Consider the following 20,257-nt stretch of genomic DNA (forward strand, 5'->3'; position numbering starts at 1 on the left):
TGCTTTGGCCAGTCCATATTCATACATTCATTTGTTGAGCTTTCTATCTTGTCGAACGCGTTCATTGTCGGAAAGCGTTGCTGAGGCGAAGAGCAGGCCGTTTTTGTTGCTCCAACCAGAAAGCGAAAACCCCTCCGTTTTGCTAAGCAACTGAGACAACAAACAAAAAGAGAGACAAAACCCCCAAAATGACTGAGACTGAGACGCGACAACCCGATCCGGCGCAGTGTGGACCCGCCCGTGCTCCCAGCGCGACCATGCCCACGATGGATGCCAGTGTGCCTGCTGTTGATGGCCTTGTTGGGCGGACGGCAGCAGCAGCACCAGCAGCGGCACCAGCAGCGGGTGTTTGCACCGCTACTTGTTCTTCTTCCGCGTCATCGTCCGCTTGCCATCAACCAGATCCTGAGGTGCTGCCGGTGCCTGACTTGAGCAGCTGCACGACAGAGCCCGAGCCGACCGTGCTCGCAATGTGGTCTGCGTCGCGCAACCGAGCCGCACAGACGCGCGCATTGGACTTTTTCGCAAAGTTGCTGTGCGCGACGACCTCGATCGAGTACTCTGCCGACACGGACCATCTGGGACTGCTCAACCACATTGCAACGCATGCACAGACACAGCCGTACCTCAACCCGGTCGTCGCGCAGGAAGTCGCCGTCCGATCGTCCTTTGCCAATCCAGCCGTCGAGGCAGAGTTTGCCGGCTACCAAGGCAGCAGCAGCAGCCGGTGGATGGGACTCTCCTCCTCCGCAGCGTCAAGCTCATCCCGATCAGGCACTGCGTCAGTCGGAGGAGGACTCGGTCACGCCGCTCGAGCTCATGCAGGTTCAGGCTCAGGTTCAGGAAACACACCCATGGCATTGTACGCTGAATCTGTCATTCGGGAATCCAACGAATTTGAGCGAACTTCCTCCGTGGTCGATCTGGCCAACATGGACGACGACGACGCTAGTTCGGACACAATGTCGAACGCAAGCGGACCGATCAGCTCGATGATGGATTCCATGCACGCGGAAGAACGGCTGCCGCTCGCTCAACTGAATCGGTCAGCCATGGGCCAGGACGCGTCTCCTGCTGTTACTTCTGCTGCTGCTGCTGCTGCGGCTGCTGCGGTTGAGCACTACTTTCACCTCGACCTGGGCGACAGTCGTAGCTTCAACCCAACGCACATTGTACTGCACTTTCGCTTGGCGCTTGCACGCTCGGCCGATCCCGCCAAGCAGATGCTTGCGTTTGCGAAAACTCGAGCAACCCTGTCGGTTTTCGGCTCCAATGATGGAGTCGCGTGGGAACCGCTGTACGGCTCTGGTAAAAGTCAAGGTGGTGCCTCGCATCACCGTCCGACCAATCAATCGTCTGCGCGGGCTGGAGAGGCGACTGCCAAGGCGGACTCGGCGGCCTCCGAAGGCGTTGGAAGCAGCAGCACCGCACTATTTTCGCGACGCCTTGCATCACGTTTGTCGGGGGTTGCCAGACGCGACTCTGACACCAGAGTCGATCGCAACACCAACAGCAGCAGCGGCACTATCAGTCCTGCATCTTCGCAAGCACTGTCACACGATGACGGCAATAGCACGTTGAGAATCCACACGTTCGAGTACTACCGTCACTTTCGAGTGGTTGGCAACGCCGGCCTTCAATCGGCCTCGATCGAGCTCTTTGGCGAGTTGATGACTGTCTCTGCGCTTGCTCGCAAAGTGCAGGCCTTCCAACAACATCAGCAATTACCAGCATCATCATCATCTCCCAACTCGACTGGTGTGCGCCTTCCCGGACCGTTGCACTCTCTTCCTTCATTCGACGCGACTGCCACCCAAGAAAATGTCAGGGAAGCGTTGGATCATGATGTTGTTCATCATGTCGTCCAGCTTGCAAGCTCTCATCACGCCTCTGTGCGGCATGTAGCCGCACGCTTGCTTTTAGCCATGGGTGCACACGAATCTCTGTGCACGGCGATCGCAGAGCACTCTGATTTGCCACGCCTTTTAGATCTCGCCACCGCCTCAGCCTCGGCTGCCGACGATATTGTCCGGGCTGCTGCCATTCGGCTTGTTCTGCTTGTGTTTGGCACATCCGCGGCCGCGGCAGACCGTCTCATCCAGCTCGGGGCAGCTCCCTTCCTCGCGTACGCAGAAGTGGTGGGCTCGTGCTCCATCCTCAAGTACGCCTTGGCTCGACTTGATACCGCCGTTGTCCAGTCGCATCTGGCGTCGCAATCGCGCGTGGCTTTGCTCATGAGCTCCATCCAAGGAAGCATCCAATTTTTCAGGCTCGATGCCATTGTGCTCATTCCCAAGCTCGTCCAGCTGGATCCGTCGTTTGCGCTGGAATTGATGAGCCACAACTTGATTCCATTCCTGGCAAGTCTGCTGTCGCCGCTCGCAATGCAGTTCCGGGACAACGCCAACGAAACGTCTGTTGCCGAGGCGACGTTGATTGCCATCCTTGACGCCTTCGTCGCGCTCGCTGCAGCGCAGCCCCAGGCGTGCATCCCACCCATTCAGGAGCACGCCGTGGCGCTTGGCATTATCTCTGCCGCATTGAACGACTGGTCTGTTGTTGAACGCTGTGTTGACATTTTAATGCTCTTGTCGGCAGACTCGGACATTGAGGCGCTCTTTTCACGGTTTGATGCCGTGAACTTTTGCGACAACTCTGCTGGCGTCTCCCCTGCGCTGCGCGCTTCGCAAGTTGCCATGGCATTTACCGGTCTGATACACTGTGCTCTCTGCCATCCCGATCACGAGTATGCCGAGCGTGTGTGGAAGTTTATTCTCCCAAGTTCGGCGCTCGGCCTGCGCACATCTTCGTCCGCTTCTTCTGATTCGTCTTCGACCTCTTCGTCGTCTTTCAGCCCCGCCCGGCTCGACACGGGCCCATTCTTGCGCGCGTGCTTGTACATGATGTGCGAATCGCTTGGGCCGTGCTCGCCGCATATTGTGGCGAACGGAGTGTTTGCGCTGGCGGATCGGCTCGTCTCTGACCCCCACGCGTTGGCAGAACTCATCGTGCAGCTGGAAGGGCGCTCCCGGATACTACCGGCACTGCTGGCAAAGGGTCTTGCGTGTGTGGTCACCATCGAATCGCTTGCCCCGTGCATTGCCAGCTGCCTGGACATCCTCGATGTCACGCTTGCGTCTTGGGTGCCGTTCGCCCAGGCGTCTGTCGATGCCGACGCAGCTGTCAGCTCGGCCTTCCGATTCCTGCTCGCCGTCTTTTGGGCCACCTGTCAGTCAGCGCCCAAACTTGCGTTCCGTGCCTCCTGCATGGTCTGCACTATTGTGCGCGCCCTCACTGATGCGCAGTTGGAAGTGCTCGTCACTCAACCCTGGCTCGACCACGCGTCGTTCGGAAGTCGAGACGCTGTTGTCGCTCCTGCTGCTGCCCCTGCTGCTCCTGCTGCTGCTGCTGCACAACAAGAGAAGACCAGTTTTAGTGCGAAACTCGACAACCTTGCGTGGGCCATCATTGACTCTGCTGTCGTCGCTCTTCACATGGACTCCACCGAAGGCCAGGAGGATGCCCGACCTGTCGATTTCAACCAGTCTATCATCACCAGCTCTGTCCGCCTTTGGCAAGCACTCTGCGCACGTGAATGCAAAGATCCAACACTCCGCGCACAGCTGTACGAGACCGCCATGCAGACATTCAAGCAGCAATCAGCTGCGGGTCACATGCTTCGGCTGATTGAGCGACTCGACTGGCTCTCAAAGACAAAGCCGCTGTCCATCATGGATCACAGCCTGTTCCAGCCTCCAGATCTCACGTTTGACCTCCCTCCGCCGCCTTTCTCGCTCATCACGCCGCTCATCGTGTCCCGAGCTATGGGATTGACCATGCAAGTCATGATTCATGCGTCACGCAACAAGCATTTGGCGCCCGCCAAATCAGCGCCCCTTTCAGAGAATGATGATGCTCATCCTACTGCTGTCGACAAGGCCTCTTGCGCCGTATCGTGTCTTCTCGCGGTGATTGACAACCGGCAGCTTGAGATGTTTGTGGAGCGTGCCTATGACGCAGATCCCTTCACCGGTCGTCTCGCGCGAAAACTCCTCAGCGTCGCATCGCACCTCGTGACGCCCAAGCAACTTGCCTCGCTGCCCGCTTTTGGCTATGCCTGGGGCGCCCTTCACTACACGTCCTTCTTTGAAGGCACCCAGGCAGCCACCCAGAACCTCGCCGGGTTTATCCCTTCTGAAATCGCTCCCGTCTCGTCCGCTGTCGTTGTGAGCGGGCTTCCCGAGGCTGCTGGACCCATTTGTTTGCCGCGACCCAAAAAGACGCCTTCCTCAGAGGCACCGGATAGTGATGGTCAGGCTTTGCAAGCCCCTCCCCAGCCACAGCCGCAACAACCAGACCCGACAAAGCCCGCCGTCCTCACCGATGTCCGTCGTCTGGTCGCCATTCTCAGCCCATCGTCGCCCTTCTCGCACATTCGCTTCCGCCTCACGGCTGCCAATGCGCTGGCCAACTTGCTGACCGACTGCGTGCAATTGTCGTTTGAGCGCAACGACGATGGACAGGGTTTGTTTACCTGGATTGGCACAAAAGCTGGCCAGCTTCCCTACGCCAACCCGGTCATCACAGGCGAGGTCTTGGTCGAGGCATCCCCTGCTCTGCTAAACAGTGGCTCTGAGGCAGACTTTATCGCGCGCGAACCCGGGCCATTCTCGACTGCCGATCGCTCAGACTCGCTCGTCTACGTGGACGTCTCTGGAGGTTCACGGCAACGCGCAATCTGCCCAACCCACTATGCGCTCTGCGACACGGCGTCCTGGGAGCATGGCTCGTACGTCACCAACTGGGAGCTGCAAGGGCGAGTGGACAAGTCGCACCCGTGGCTCGTTCTTCGCAGACACATGGACGATCATACTTTGTGCCGACGAAATGCCACGCAGTCGTGGTTTATCCAAGGCAGCGCTGCGAAATCGCACCTGACTGGCGTTGTCGATCAGTACGGTGCTCCCCAGGCCGTCCCACACCAGCACACTCCACAACCACCGTCACAGCAGCAACCTGGGCTTTCTGGAGCCCAAACGATTCCGTTTTGCTCCGAGTTTCGAGTCGTCTGCACAGGACCGGGCACTGGTGGGCGGCGTACGTTGACTCTGGCCGGGTTTGAACTGTACGGGTTGGTGCGCGAAGGGCGTGGCGCCTCACCCGAGACCTTGGAGGCGCTGGCAAGCCAGTTTGTCGAGGCCGGTGGTGTCGAGCATGTCTCTCGATTGCTTTCGCAGAGCCAAAGCAGTCTCTGTGATGCTGAGGCGCGCGCGGGTCAACTGGCACCGGAATCTCGCGAAGAAATTGCGGCGCACTTGGCCGCGTCCTTCTGGTCGATTGACAGTGGCACAAACGACACGGAACGCCTCCGACTCGCGTGCATTCGCATGCTTCAAGCCGTGTGCACAACCGTGGAGCGTGCCGCTCGCGTGGCTCGCGCCGTTCAACCTCTCCTGAACTGCCTGTGTGCCTCGGAATCCCTCTCGGTGCAAAACCAGACCAGCCTGCTGCTTGCCACGCTTTGCGAGTCGTTCATGGACTCTGTCGTGCTGAATCCAGAGACACGGCCGTTTGACGCCAAGGCTCTCGTGTCTGCACTGCTCACGCTGGCAGCATCTGTCGGTCGTGTGGTGGCGTCGCGAGCCATCAGCATTATCGAGCTGCTCACGCGACATTTGCCAGAGTTTGGCTCTGCGTTGGCAGAAGCCGGGACGATTGATTTGCTGATTTCAGTGATCAAGGAAGAACGGACGCGCGGGACGCTGTTGGCCGGTCACCCGGCATGCATTGCTTTGTGCAACATGTGCGTGAACGAAGAGCTGCGTGTCCGCGTCTTGTACCATGGCAATGCGCACATTCTCACGGGAATTATGCTGAATGCACGTACCGAGCTGCAACGCTTGGTTCTTGCCATCATGTCGATTGCTGTCCCTCACGACGCGTCGGCACTGACGCAGGATGACAGCATGCTCCGCTGCGGGACAATGCGGGCGTCGTTCTTTGAGACGTTGCTTGCGAATGGCGCTCTCGCCGTCATTTGCGAGTATTACGAAGCGCACTCTAAATCGCCCGAATGGTCCAGGCGCGTCTCTGCGTACTTTGGTGATCTGCAACTGCCCGATGATTCCAACAACCTCATTGTGGCTCGGTTGATTGCACAGCTGACTCAGCATTTGACAGACCATCGGCAGCTGCTGCAGACGTCCGTGTTAAATGTTGTAGTCGCCTTGCTCGCAACCGCGGAAGTGGATGTTCGCTGTTTTGCCACAGCCGCGCTCTTTCATCTGACGCGCAATTCGGACTTTCAGGTCATTGTGGCGGCGCACGCTCCTTTGCGCGACATTCTGTCCCAGAGCGTTGACGCTGCGCTCGCTCGCCTTCCGGCGCCAGAGTCCTCCCCATCAATCGACACCCAACGGTCAGCTCGTTTGGCCAGCGACGCCATCGCCCAGCCGACCGGGACGTTTGACTCAACCAAGGTCGAAGACCGTCTCATGCTCTGGACGCTCCGCTGCTTTATTCGCCTCGCCCTCAACCTGATTCTTCTGGAAGGCTTTACTGCGAGTCGATTGCGGCAGCTCCTGACCGTGGCCACTGCCGGCGATGAAACGTTGATTCAAGAAACAACGCAGTGTCTCAAGCTGATTGTCAAGAGCAGCGACAACCGATCGCTCTTGGTCGAGCACGGCTTCATCCCTTTGCTGCTCTCCATGGTGCACTCTGTTGACTTGCGCGCGTTTGCCGTTGAGACTCTTGATAGCTTTCTCCTGCACGGTCAGGATAATGACGCCAGTTGCATTGAGCTCCTCCTGCACGATGGCATTCCGGTGTTGACTCGGTTGCTCGAAGCGTATGCGACGCTGGACTTGTCGCGTGATGCTTCCGCCACATTCGTCCAGCGGGAGGTGAACGTTTTTGTTCACGCGTGTTCGATTTTGTGCAATTTGGCGTATCAACAGTGCACGGTCAAGCGACCTGACGATATGCAGAGCACAACCGTTGCGGCCCTTGTCCTCGCTCATCCACCCTGCCTGCCCGCCCTCATCTCGCTCGTCATGTCGCCATCGGTGCTTTTGCAGCGTGTGTCCATCAGAACTATCATGTATTTGGCAATGTCATCGGAGGTGGTCACGGCGCTTGCTCGGACCGTCGACAGTGCTTGGCAAATCCAGCGCCGCCTTCTTGCGGCGACGGAAGTTTCACCCAGCGAGTCTACCCGCACTGTCGAGCCGGTAGCGCAAATGCAGTCGAAACTTGGCACGCGGGGACCAACGAAATCGACAAGAAAGGCCACCACGGGACCTGGAGCCGGCTCGCAGACGAAAGGCACTCTGGGAATCAGCATGCTTCCGTCGTTCGTTCAAGTGCTCTTCCACCTCTGTGCCTCTGCAGATGATGAGGTCAAGTATGCTGCCGTCCGCGTCCTTGGCACAATGCTGCCAATCATTGATTTTGGGGCGTCCGAGCAAGTCAGAATCCACCGCTTCCACGCCTTCGTGTCGCACACCCTCAGCTTAATTGAAGCAAACCACGAATCGTCCACGCGCCTCAACTTGCTCCGCTGGATTCCGGTTTTGTTTCAGATTCTGGCCGACCCGGCGTTCTTGTCATCGACGGAGGCCTTCTTTACGGTCGTGATGCGCGTCGCCTCCAAGCACATCTTGGAAATGTGCCTCAGCTCGCCGCTCGTCGCAGTGCAGGCGATTGCAATGGACATTTTGCTGGTGGTTGGTGTCAAGGTCAAGCAGCTTGCAGCCATCTATCTGAAGCGCAAGCAAGCGGCCAGTTTTGATACTGTGGGCCTCGGCGAGGTCGTCCAGCTGTTGCTTTCACCGCACGACAGTCTGCGAACCAAAGCGGCGCGAGTTCTTGCCACGCTGAGCGCATCGGCAGACCACGCCAACCGCATCGCCACGGAAGGTGCCCTCGACCACTTGCTGGTGCTGCTTCGGCTCGCAACAAACACCGCACCAGCAGAGTACCATGAGCACCAACGTTATCTCGCTGAATGTGCCGAACATCCCGATGCTGGCGCAGCCCCTCAGGCTCTGCATCACGCAAGACTGGAAGCCTTGAACTTGAACGCTCTGCCGGCTGCCCCGTCGCCACTCCAGGCTGGAACTCGCGCGTCCGACCGCCCGTTGGAGACTGCATCGGCCCCACAACTCGGCCAGGTAGGAGTCGGCTCCCGTAGTGTCGTGTCGTCAGGCGCAGCGGCCGAGAGCCTGTGGCTCCGGCTTCCGCTGGGCTTTGCGATTGATGAAGAAATCATCCCGATCGTCTTGAAAACGCTGCGTCGGCTGACGTCGCACAGCCACCTGGCCGAGCGGTACTCGCGGCGTTTGCGAGGCGATGACCTGTTGCCCATTGTCGTGCTGTCCAACGGAGCCAATCAGCAACTCAGCGCGCAAGCCAAGCGCATTTTGAGCAACCTGAACGTGAACGATGCAGAACAGCTCCTGGGTCTTGCTGCGTCGACAGATCCTGCCGCTCAGCTGAAGGCCTTGACTGGCCTCGCAGAGCTGTCCTTGCACCAAAGCAATCGCGTTCTCCTCGTCAACCGTGGTCTCCAGCCGTTGCTTACTCTTGTTGAAAAGTCTCCTTCGCGGTCCCTCATTGGCGCGGCGCTGGCCGTGTTGAACAATTTAGCCAGCGTTGCGAAATGTCAAGAAGAATTCCGGGCGCCGGCCTTTGTGCGCTTGCTCATCGGCTTGGTGGTTGAAGACAAACACACATGGCGAAGGCAGCAGAAGCGGAAGAGCAAACTCGCGAACGCCGCCGAGTCGTCCGACGGTCGTGCCGCCTTTTCCGCCGCTGCGAGTGACGACTCTGACGCCGATTCAGATGGCGAGGTGGAGGCGTCGACAAGTGTGCTTGAAACAGACGATTCGGATTGCGATGACTTGTCTGGCTCCATGGCAGCGGAAGAAGTCAACATCCGCCGGTGGGCTTGCTCCATTTTTGGGCAGCTCTGCTCCCAGAACGACATCTTTTGCATCGAACTGGTCGACCTTGGCGGCCTGGATGCTTTGAACGTGGCGCTGTACAGCAACAACCAGGCCATTCAGCTGGAGGCGGCGCGGACGCTGCGCTGCATCTCGACGTGCATGGAAACTCACTTTAACATTGCGGCCCACCCTGTCGTTCAGACCATGTTGATTATCAGCTACTTTTCCCGCGGTGTCCCGAGCGACGTGCATCGACGACTCGGAGCCGCCTTGCGCAACTTGGGTACCGGCTGGGTCCCCACTGTTGTCAAGCGATGGACACCTGCAGACGTGCTTCTTTGGGTGCAGTGCATCGGACTTGCCCAGTTCTTGCCCGTCTTTGCGGCAATGCGGGTGACGGATGGCGAATTGTACATTCCGCCTCATGCAGTGGCGAGCGTCGCCGCTGATGCAGCCGGTCGCGCCAACACAGCGCATCGTCGAAGCGCAAACGCAGCAATCGCTGCAGGCGGCGGCGGCAACCCCACCTTCACTCATGCTCATGCGCATTCTCATTCTCATTCTCATGCGCATGGTAACCATGCGCGCGCGCATTCTCATGGGCACAGTCGTCACTCCAGTACACGGCAGAGCTCGATTCTCTCGGGCAGGTCGGCCTCGCCAAGCAACGACCCGCAAGCCTCGCGCAGGTCGATCGTTTCAGATACCGGCAGCCTGGAAGGAGTGGCATCGGTGCTCGGCCGCCCGTCCATTTCCGCGTCAAACACTAGCGACCAGCATTCTTCTCGTCACCATGGTCATCACCGCCGTCACCACCATCACTCCCATCGTCGTCACCACACCGACCATCACGGGCAGTCTCAGCAAGGGCAAGCGTCAACGGCTCTGCTAAACGGGAGGGGCCTGCTCGCCGTGACGGACAACGACGCTGCCTCGATTGTGAACGGGTCTTTGCGCGACACGAGCCTTTTGGTTGAAGCCCTGCACCAGCTGCGTGCCGAGTCCCTCCTGGACGTGGTTGCGCGCGCTGAGGTGCAGCTCCGCCAGCGCGCTGCCGAATCCACCGTGGCTGAGACCGTGCAACCACCCAAGCAGCAGTGGGACATCTTTTTGAGCTACCGGCACTTGGATGGAGACTTTGCTCGGGCGCTTGAAGCCGACCTGAATGAGAGAGGCTTTAGCGTGTGGGTGGACAAGAACGACATCAGTGCAGGAAACGATTGGCGCTCGGACATTGCCAACGGAATTGACAACGCGCTGTGCGTTGTATTCTTGATGACGCCCGGGTCGGTCCAGTCCAAGTACTGCTTGGAGGAAGTTCACTACGCCTACGAGGCGGACAAGCCCATCTTCCCCGTTGTGTTTGTCGACGCGTACGAACACATGAAGGGCGCACTCAAGATGATGCTGAGCCGAATCCAGTGGATTGATTTTGAAAATATTCCCTATGAGACGAGCCTTCTCAATCTCATCGGTCAAGTGGATCGCATCAGACTCGAAGTGGGTCGCAACGCTGTTGACGAGGAGGCGGGCGAAAATGGGGCGCAAATTGCTTTGCCTACTTCCCAGGTGCCAGAAGACGCCGTTTCGACTCCGTCTCAGCTGCCAGAAGACGCTGGTTTGATCATGTCCCAGGTCGAATTGGTCTCGAGCGTGACCAGTTCAGCGCTGCTACCTGATGGCCAGGCAGTCGCATCCACGCAGGTGGAGGCAGCCGCCGTGCACGCGTCGAGCACTTCCGTCTTGAATGCTTCTGAAACCGTCACGAGCTCTCGTACTCTGAGCTCTGGATCTCTGACGCAGTTGCCGGAAGAATCGGAAGCGCCCATACCTCGAGCGCACCCTCCCCTGACAAGTCAACCTTCCAGTGCAAGTCTTGGACGACGATCGGTCAAGCTGCAGTCTACTGCGCCCGTTTCTCAAACAAGCGACGATATCAATGCGCTGAAAGTGATGCTGCAACGCCAGCAGCAGCAAATGAGCAAGATGGAGGAGGTGCTGCAAATGCAGGCTTCGCTGCTGCTTCAGCTGACGCGAAGCAAGCAGACCATGTAAACGGGGCGCGTGTTTGAGCGCAAGAGTGGGGCGTTTACGAGATTGTCTTTATGCGCTTTTGCTTTGCCCTTTACTAGCACTTTCGATTTTGTTTTGTTTTGTTTTTGTTTGGATTGTCAATAAATGATAACGTTTTGTGAAACTTTGGTGTTCCTCGTCTTTTGGGGGTTTTTTGTCATCCACGCTCTTCACGTCTGCGCCTGCACTTGGTGGCAATGAACTGGGATGGGGTTTTGCGAGAGACTGTATAAATGTAAAACTGAAGCATTCACTTGGCAAAACGCTCTAAACGGCTCTGCTTTTTCGCCTGTGAGAGAAATGATCAACGAAACGGTTTGGTGCCGTTGGTCAGACAACAGATGGGCATTTTCGATTGTAAATCACGACAGATCAAACCCACCTCGGTTTCGGAGTCGCCACTAGCAAATCGTTGCTTCCTGCTTTCGCGCTTCGCCTCTTCTTCCTGTTTTGCCAACAAAGGAGAGATGGTGCCAAATCGTGCGGCGCGGTTGGCAAGATCCTAGAATCAAAAGGAAGAATTGGGAAGCGGGGTCAGAATTGGGATCGAAATTGGGGGTGTCAGTGTCTCATGTGGCTCCCCAGCGTGACAAAGACTGTCGTATGAGAATTTCGACGGTGGTACCTGTGGTGAGGTTCCGGCCGCTGCAGATGCAGCCGCTGCAGCTTGAATCGCTGTCGGAAAGACAAAGTCAAGGACAGTGAGTAAAGTAATCTGCGAATGGCAACAACGATGCATGCCATCCCTCAAGGAGAGCACTTGGAGAGTGCGTCGAAACGTTCAGCTCGGTACCTTGAGCAGCAACGTTTGAACGTTTAGAGGAGGCAGCTTTGCCAGAAGCTTTGTTGGCGCCAACCGGAGAAGGTGCGACCGGAGCTCCGAATTTTGCGGCACGCATGGCCAATTTGGTTTCTGTAGATACTTCCAAGCCGAATCGCTTGGCTCTGGCCAGCTTTCGCTCCAGGTCCGATGCCTCAGTGCTGAGCATTGACAAATTTGAGTCGAAAGTGAAAGTGAGAATGACGAAAACGGTTCGATGCGCCCTCTTGTGCTCGGGAGGATGCGTTGTCCAGCTTCTTACCTATCTGGCTGCGCAGCGCTGGCGGCAGTCGACTGGGTGGCGGATGACTGGCTGGCAATTGGCGCGACGGAGGGCGAAGAAGCAGCAACAGCCGCGATCGTCGTCGTCGCCACTGGAGCAGCAGCAGCAGCAGCGGCCGTCGTCGCCGGAGTGGCAGCACCCGTCGCAGCCGGAGTAGCAGTATCAGCAGCAGCAGCAGCAGCAGCAGCAGCAGCAGCGTGGTGCGCTTCCAAGCGATCGACCAGCTCGGCCTTCAATCCCGTCGCAGCGAGTCCCAGCTTGGTCAGCTCAGCCTTGAGCTCAGGCACCTGCGTTGGTTTTTGTGCCGTGTTTCCGAAAACATTCATCAAAGACAAAGTAAGCAACAAACAAAAACCAGCATCAACAACATCAACATCAACAACGAAAGCGTCGTCGTTTTCGAGTCAAATCGCAGCAAAAAGAAAAAAAATTGAAAGATCTTTGGCGCCCAAAAAAAAAAAAAAAAAAAAAAAACCGCCAAAATGTTTTGTTCATTTTCCTTCAACTTTGCTCTTCTTCTTCTTTTTGCTTTCATTCATTCAATTTCATTCGATCTGCTTTTTATTTCAACTATTTTTCTCGTTTTTGTTTGTTCTGTTGTTTTCAATCGAGATGTTGACGTTGTTCGATTCCGTTTAACAAACCTTCCAAGTCTTGTAACTCGCGTCGCTCATTGTTTTGTGATCAAAAAAAAAGAGTGAAGATCAAAAAAAGAAATCTCAGAAAAAAGACAAAAGCAAGTCGATCACTTGAATGAGAGGATGCATTGAAGCTGAACGGTTCAGAGCGTCGAAGCGGCTGAGAAATCGCACCATTGTTTCAATCCGAGCGTTTTTCGCTGCTGCTCCTCCAAATGCTGCTGGGCTCAACCCCGCCCGGTCCTTCCTGACTGATAATCATGTTGATGATACTCGAGATCGTTCTTCAAAGGCTCACTCTCTTACCACTGCACAATTGTACAAAATGTCGATTCAGTTGTTCAGCAGCAAACCCGCCAAACCGCGGGCAATCCCGAGCGATGCCACCCCCGAGGGCGCCCACCCTCCCACGATGACCGCTCCGTTTACAAGCAAAGCGATGAGTCTGACTCCGACGCGCAATGCGGCGCTGCTCAAGACAAAGCACGGCGAGGTCGCGCTTCGCATGCCGTCAAAGCCGACAACAGCGACAACGAGCTCAGCACCCAGCGCTGCAGCAGTCAAGGGTCTGGCAGTGGGCGCTGCTGCGACGATGGATCGTGCTGGCAAGCGGTCCTGGAGCTCAATGGAAGCGACCGAGGACGATGCAGCGATGGACAGTGATGACGACGAGGCAGACGATGGAGCGTCACACGTGGACGAAGACCAAGACCAGGACGACGACTTGGAAGATGATGAAGATGATGAAGACGACCAAGACGAAGACGCTATGGACGATGACAATGATGACAACGACAATGATGATGACGAGGAGGAGGATGACGACGATGACGACCCTGCCAAGCCTCAAGTCAATACCACGTTTGCGGCGCTCGGCCTCAAGCAGTGGCTGGTCAAGCAGTGCGAGGCGATGGGGCTGAAACATCCGACAGACATTCAAGTCAACACTATCAAGCATGTCCTAGCTGGTAAGAATGCAGTTGCCGTGCAAGCAACGCTCTTGTCGAAGTAGAACACGTCGGTTTTGGCCAACCTTCATTGACTTTCCTCTCCATCGTACCACTTCTCTAATTGTTGTAATTGGGGCCCCTAATAGGTCGAAACGTCATTGGCTGTGCCAAAACGGGCAGTGGCAAGACTGCAGCATTCGCGCTGCCAATCCTGCATCGCCTCTCCGATGACCCCTACGGGCCGTTTGCCGTCGTGCTAACCCCAACGCGAGAGCTGGCATTCCAAATAGCAGAGCAGTTCCGAGCTCTCGGCAAAGGCATCAATCTTCGAGAAGCTGTTGTTGTGGGTGGTGTTGGTAAGGCAAAGCTCCGGTTACAGAACGAGATTTGTTCTACACCTATCTCATCCCTCGAATCTTCCATTTTGGACTTTCAGATATGATGCAGCAATCACTGGTACTTGCGAAGCGACCCCACGTTATTATTGCGACGCCGGGACGCTTGGCTGACCACTTGAACTCCAACTCGCAACTTTCACTGGCGCGAGCCCGCTTTCTTGTAAGCCATGACGTCCCTACGCCTCTTATCGCCATGGTTCAGTTTGACTGATCAAGCGATTTCCAACCCCCAATGCTTGTCCTTCTTCTCCAGGTCCTCGACGAGGCGGATCGCTTGTTGGAAGAAGGCTTTTCTCCCGACTTGAATCGAATTCTGGCGGCAGCCTCCAACCCACAACGACAAACTCTGCTTTTCAGCGCTACCATTACCAAAAACATTGCCAATCTGGAGAGCATGTCCATGTCGAACGTTGTTCATTACGAAACCAAGTCGAGGTAAGTTTTTCGCAAGGGGGCGAGTGCTTATTTTATCCCCAGTTCATGTCTTCACTGTATTGTGATTTGGTTGTTACATGGATGGGGCCCGATCTTGCTTTGTCTGTTTGGAATGAGAAAAACTAGCGTGGCGACCGTCACTACCTTGGACCAGCGATTTGTCATCACACCCGCAAAAGTGAAGGATTGCTACCTCAGCTATCTGCTTGGACAGCACGAGGACAAGTCCATCATTGTGTTTACCTCGTCATGTCGAAACTGCGAAACAATCACGCGCATGATCAAAGCGCTGGGCTTCCGATGCGTCGCGTTGCATTCGGAAATGTCCCAGTCCATGCGTTTGGGCTCGCTTGCCAAGTTCAAGTCAAGCATCGTTAATATCTTGATTGCTACGGATGTTGCGAGTCGGTACGTTTTGAGATGGAGGTAGTGGCAACGCTCTGGATTGAAAGTCGTTTCATTCACGCTCTGTATTTCGTTTTCGCAGTGGTCTTGACATCCCGACGGTCAAGTTGGTGATTAACAATGATGTTCCTCGCACTTCCACCGATTATGTGCACCGAGTTGGTCGTACGGCTCGTGCAGGTAAGCACCATACTGCCTCGGCTTTGCTACGTGGTCAGGTCAACTTTTCCAACTCTTTGTGCGTTGTCTTGCTATTCAGGTCGAGGGGGCATGGCCGTCACCTTCGTTACTCAATACGATATCGAGCTAATCCAGCATATCGAGTCCAAGATCAGTTGAGTCGCTACATATCGGAAATTACATTGCAGGACGACGTTTCTGACTTTTCGTGCTTTTTTGTTTTCTGTTGAATGACAGAGGTCAAACTTTCAGCCTTGACCATGGATGAGGATGCTGCGCTTGTGAATCTTAACGACGTGACCACCGCAAAGCGCACGGCGATCATGGTGAGGAAATAGTGCGACCGGCCGATTCCTGCTTGAACCCCAAAACTAACAAATTAACGTGCGTGTGCCTCGGCAGGAAATGGCGGAGGAAAACTTTGGCGAGCGACGAAGGCGTAATTTGGAAAAGCAAGACATGCACCGCAACGCAGCAGCGGCGGAAGCGGCAGCAGCAGTAAGTATTCAAGGGCAACCCGAGCGCCAACAACTCGCTCGTGCGTATCCATGCGTGGATTTTGAGAGTCGATCGCTGTACTCATTGGAATTTGCCACGTTTAGACGAAATCCTCCAAAAGGGCGCGCCTGACAGCTGAGTGAACTCCTTCAACCTTGCTTTCGAATACAAAATCGCTCTCACTTTTGTGTTTTTGCAAATCCATTGTGTTTATTGGATAAACGCTGAAAGCGCTGTTACATAGAAAGACGTTTGAACTGGGAGAGGGCGGCCAAGATCAACTGGTGCAGTTCTTGCTTTGTTGTCGGCAACGAGTGAATACCGAACAAACCAGATGTGGAGGAATCCGAGGATGTGGACGACAACGTGGTGTCCATCGACTCCAAAGGTGCAATAGCGTCTGTCATGACGAAAAAAAAACCACACAATCCAAATCCATCCAGAAAAAAACAAGTTAGAAATCGCCGCCACTCAACATTCGACAAGAAGGGTGGAAAAGACATGCGCACCGTCTTCATCTGCTCGTCGCTTCTTGATGGTTGGTCCAGGCAGATTTTGCGTCGACATTGGCGTCGAGGACGACGAAATGGAGCGCATCAGCGTTTGTACACTCTGTGCCAGAGTGAGATCGGCACGAGCGGCCTCTTCGTCAATAAAATTGCAATTGGGACAGCGATACGATTCGTATAATTGAGGGTCAGCGGCCGGCGCTGGGTTCTCATCACTGCTGACCGACATGGCAGCTGCAACAAATGCAAACAAACGAATGAAAAAAAGCAATGCGGAAAGTGAGTGCAAAAATCGACAAGGAGCAATATCGGGTGCGCAAAACAAAAGGCTGATTGCATTCGCTGTTTGACGTACAGGAAGCAGTCGTGCTGATGCTTTCTGCGGGGGAAGCAGCGGTACGGTAATTCAAGAACGTGCAGCCACCTGCTGCCGCTGCTGCCGCTACTGCTGCGCTCGGACCTGGGTTGGTCGATAGCTTACCCCAGGCATGAGTGGGCGCGGGAGATTGCATTCGGGGAGAAGGAGAGGACATGGCAGGCAGGGCGAGCGCTCCCGGGTTGGATTGCTGCTGTTGCTGCATTTGCTGTTGCTGTTGCTGCTGCTGTTGTTGTTGTTGCTGCTGTTGTTGTTGTTGTTGCTGCTGCTGCTGCTGCGCGCCCATCATGAGGCGCATCATCATTTTCTTCTCCTCCAAAAAGTAATACGTCGCTGTGACTTGATTGAACGAGTGATTTCGCAAGGATGCGAGCACAACACTGGACGAGAAGCCTGCGTCGCTCATTGTGCTGACAATTTCGGGATCAACCGGCGTCTCTGGCAGCGAGGTCATGACTTGAGCGCGCTGAAGTGGCGGGAGGCCCTTGTTCACCCAAGGATGATTGCAAATATCGGCAATGGAAATACGCTGCTTCGGGTCGGTAACGAGCATGCGGCTAATCAAATCGCGGCACTCTGCGGTCAGATGCTTGGGCAAATCGCGGCACTCTGCGGTCAGATGCTTGGGCAAAACGTAAACGCCCTTGATAATTTCCTCAGGCGTGTCGAAAGGAAGATTGCACACAACCAGTGCATACCTGAGATTCCGCACAAGAAGAAAAAACAGTGAGAAAACATTGTTTGCATGCCAGAGGGGCCATCGTCGCACAGACTCGAGCAAAAAAAAAAAAAAACTCACAGAATCACACCCATGCTCCACACGTCCACTTCAGGGCCTTCATACTTGACTCGACGATACATTTCAGGACCAGCATACATTGGCGACCCTGTCGAATGCAATCATGCGGATGTCAGTTGAATTGTCTCGCCTCTCGTCAACATCGATCAAATCACACTTACCACAGCACGTGTTCATGCGCTCGGCAATCTTCATAAAGTTGCTCAACCCAAAGTCAATCAATTTCACATTGCCTTGCGAGTCGAGCAGCAGGTTCTCCAGCTTCAGATCGCGGTGGATAATATTTTGGCAATGCAGGTAGTCGATGGCAGACACGAGATCTCGGAAGTACATGCGTGCTTCACTCTCGTCCAACCCGTGGCCAACAGTGTTGCTGACATAATCAAAGAGCTCACCGCCGCTTGCATACTATTCGACGTGTGTGATGACGAGTAGTGAGTACAAGCAAATGTTCAACAACAACAAGACGCAATGATCTGCACTTCCTCACCTCTGTGACCATGAACGTGCGCTGTGGGGTCTGAATCACCTCGTAGAGGCGAACAATGTTGCGATGGCGAGTGCGCCGAAGAATTTGGATTTCACGCTCGATATTGCTTCCGCGAGCGTTGGTCATGACGATTTTGATGGCCACCAGCTTGCCCGTCAAGCGATGGGTGGCGAGCAACACGGCACCGAATGACCCAGAGCCAAGCATTTTGCCGACGCGATAATTGCCAATGTACTGGCCGACGCCCTGCATGATGGAGTCGACAGTCGTGAGGGAGGCGTGGCTGTGGCTGCCGGAGCCGCCTCCCGCGGTCGGAGGCACGTGCGGATGATCCGGATGGCTGTGCGCGCTGCTGGCGGCCGAAGACGACGTGGACGACGCACGCGATGACGGAGCCGAGCGGGCCCTGGTCACACGAACCGACCAGAGCAGCTCGCTGGCCACGGAAAACTCGTTCAACTCGACGAGAGCATCGAACGTCGAGCCGTCGGAATGGCGAGCCATGAGCTGCAAGCGCGCAAGATCGCGATCGCGTTGGGCAATGTCGAACGATGGGAAGAGCAGGGTAATGTCTTGACCAATAATTTCAGAAGCAGCCTTGAAGCCAAAAAAGGTGAGCAGGTTGTTACTGACGGAACGAATGGTGCCGAGTGGGTCGCAGGTCAAAACGGCGTTCTTGTCGTCCGTTTCCATGTCCAGCATCTCGGCGACATACTGAACAACCCCGTTGAAGCTTTGCTCGGTGACTTTGAGCGTCATCGGGAACACTTGGCCTGGTTTCGAGATTTCAAGGCAAGCTTCCAAAGTGAGGGTAGGGTGATGCAGTCCATCCCCCAGCAGCAAGAAAGTCGGAAGACGACACACACACACACACACACACACACACACACACACACACACACACACACACATCCCCGCCCCCCCCCCCCACTAGTCGGGGCGCGTTGCAACTCTGCACAGACGTACCGTTTTTGCGGCGACCTTCGAGGTTGCGAATCTTGTTCATCACCTTCTGATGGCCAGTGTTTTGATAGTTTCGAAGAAAGTGGTCGTGGTGTGAAGCATAGGGCTCCGGCATGAGAATGGAGACCGGGTGGCCGACAAGCTCCTCGGAATGGTACCCGAACAGCTGCGTGCAGAGCTGATTGACCGATATTATCAACCCTCTCGTGTCAATCGTGACTCTTGCCACTTGCTCCTCGACCTTTTCCATGAGCCCGACGTATAGCGTTTCGTCATCTAATACTATGTGCGATACTGATAATCGTATATTAAATACTAGGCCGTTCTTGTGTTTGCCTGCAGAGTGACAGCGAAAACAAGCGGTGAGAGGTAGTTTTCAGCAATAGAATCGAACAGATGGTTCGTGCACCCTTTGGACCAAATTCGTGCCACCCTTCGTAGCACGACCTGACTGCCATGGTGAGAACAAAAGCCATGCCTCCTCCTGTTGTCTGAGCGACTCGGGAAGGCTCAATAGCTTCCACCTCCACCTCTTCCACTTCTTCCACCAACCATCCCATAGCCGACCGTTTGTCGCACACGCATACAAGGTCAAATGAGTCTGGTTTGAGGTTGGCCTGCCGCCCTCGCCACGAGACCGAGACGAACCAGCGAAACGGCGAAAAAATAAAACCCGAAAAAAAAAAAAAAAAAAAAGACAAACATCTGAACGGAACCGACCCAAGACACAGCAGAGTGCATTGAGACTGCACTGGGTGGAGTCTGGATCGTTGTGCTGCTCGTGCAAGTCAACAAGAGAGCAACGTGCCTCGGAAATGCCAGCTGGGTGGGCGGGGAGAAAGCGATGGCCGAACTCGACGGAAGCAGGTGGAAGCAAGACGGGGAAAAAAAAAAAAAAAAAAAAAAAAAAAAGAGGCTGCAAGACAGATCGGCGGCATTGACATCAGCGCGACAGTCGAAGGCCGAGCTGAGGCCGCCCCCATGATGAGAGAAGAAGAGGAAATATAAGAGCAAGCCTGTCTGGCCGCGGTCGTGACAAATCGCGTCGACAGGGCAAACGGAAACCAAGCAAAAAGCCAATCGAGCCAATTCAAAAAAAAAAAAAAAAAAAAAACGCGGGAAAATATCCTGCACGATCTAACACAAAGCAAGATGTGGCGAGCAGGAGCAGGAGCAGTAGACGGGGAAGAGGGAGATGGAAGGTGGAAGAGTGCAAACTGGGGCCGTACCTTCGACGACGCGGGAGGATCCGATGATGTGCGACTCGCCAGTCTCCTTGAAGCGCTTGAGGAAGCCGTCGTGGAGATAGCAATAGGGCGCTGGCATCAGACAGGTCAGGTTGCGCCCAATGAGCTCCTCTCCGCTGTAGCCGAACATGTCGACGCACTGCTGGTTGACGCTCAGAATGATGCCCTGCGCATCCGCAGTGATAACGACCGATCCTGCCATCTGGAAGGGGGGCAGTCAGAATGAAAAGGAGGGAAAAAACAAA

The 20,257-nt window shown here is 55.4% G+C and overlaps 4 protein-coding genes across 4 annotated transcripts; 2 read left to right on the top strand and 2 right to left on the bottom strand.

Annotated features, from left to right (window-relative positions):
• Nucleotides 1-188: 188 nt before the first annotated feature.
• On the top strand, nt 189-11,003 carry CAOG_03102 (hypothetical protein; the record flags this gene model as incomplete). The annotated part of the gene is made up of 2 exons (XM_004363884.1): nt 189-6,905; nt 6,960-11,003. The coding sequence occupies 2 exons, from the start codon at nt 189-191 to the stop codon at nt 11,001-11,003; spliced, it is 10,761 nt and encodes a 3,586-aa protein (XP_004363941.1).
• Nucleotides 11,004-11,229: 226 nt separating this feature from the next.
• CAOG_03103 (hypothetical protein) lies at nt 11,230-12,798 on the bottom strand (the record flags this gene model as incomplete). The annotated part of the gene is made up of 6 exons (XM_004363885.2): nt 11,230-11,310; nt 11,404-11,523; nt 11,647-11,696; nt 11,815-12,002; nt 12,104-12,411; nt 12,769-12,798. 6 exons carry the CDS (start codon nt 12,796-12,798, stop codon nt 11,272-11,274), a joined length of 735 nt encoding a protein of 244 aa, XP_004363942.1. The 3' UTR covers nt 11,230-11,271.
• A 237-nt stretch (nt 12,799-13,035) lies between these two features.
• Nucleotides 13,036-15,805, top strand: CAOG_03104 (DEAD box polypeptide 49). Its single transcript, XM_004363886.2, has 10 exons — nt 13,036-13,730; nt 13,859-14,068; nt 14,149-14,270; nt 14,364-14,545; nt 14,672-14,953; nt 15,033-15,130; nt 15,210-15,284; nt 15,368-15,456; nt 15,533-15,628; nt 15,733-15,805. The coding sequence occupies exons 1-10, from the start codon at nt 13,088-13,090 to the stop codon at nt 15,769-15,771; spliced, it is 1,836 nt and encodes a 611-aa protein (XP_004363943.1). The 5' UTR covers nt 13,036-13,087; the 3' UTR covers nt 15,772-15,805.
• A 10-nt stretch (nt 15,806-15,815) lies between these two features.
• CAOG_03105 (hypothetical protein) lies at nt 15,816-20,247 on the bottom strand. Its single transcript, XM_004363887.2, has 9 exons — nt 19,995-20,247; nt 18,769-19,101; nt 17,803-18,575; nt 17,474-17,720; nt 17,313-17,400; nt 17,169-17,211; nt 16,493-17,135; nt 16,138-16,371; nt 15,816-16,028 (listed from the first exon to the last, which is right to left on the bottom strand). The coding sequence occupies exons 1-9, from the start codon at nt 20,212-20,214 to the stop codon at nt 15,865-15,867; spliced, it is 2,745 nt and encodes a 914-aa protein (XP_004363944.2). The 5' UTR covers nt 20,215-20,247; the 3' UTR covers nt 15,816-15,864.
• Between the last annotated feature and the right edge of the window lie 10 nt (nt 20,248-20,257).

The sequence above is a fragment of the Capsaspora owczarzaki genome (genome assembly GCF_000151315.2).
Source record: "Capsaspora owczarzaki ATCC 30864 unplaced genomic scaffold supercont2.4, whole genome shotgun sequence".
Taxonomy (NCBI): domain Eukaryota; class Filasterea; order Ministeriida; family Capsasporidae; genus Capsaspora; species Capsaspora owczarzaki.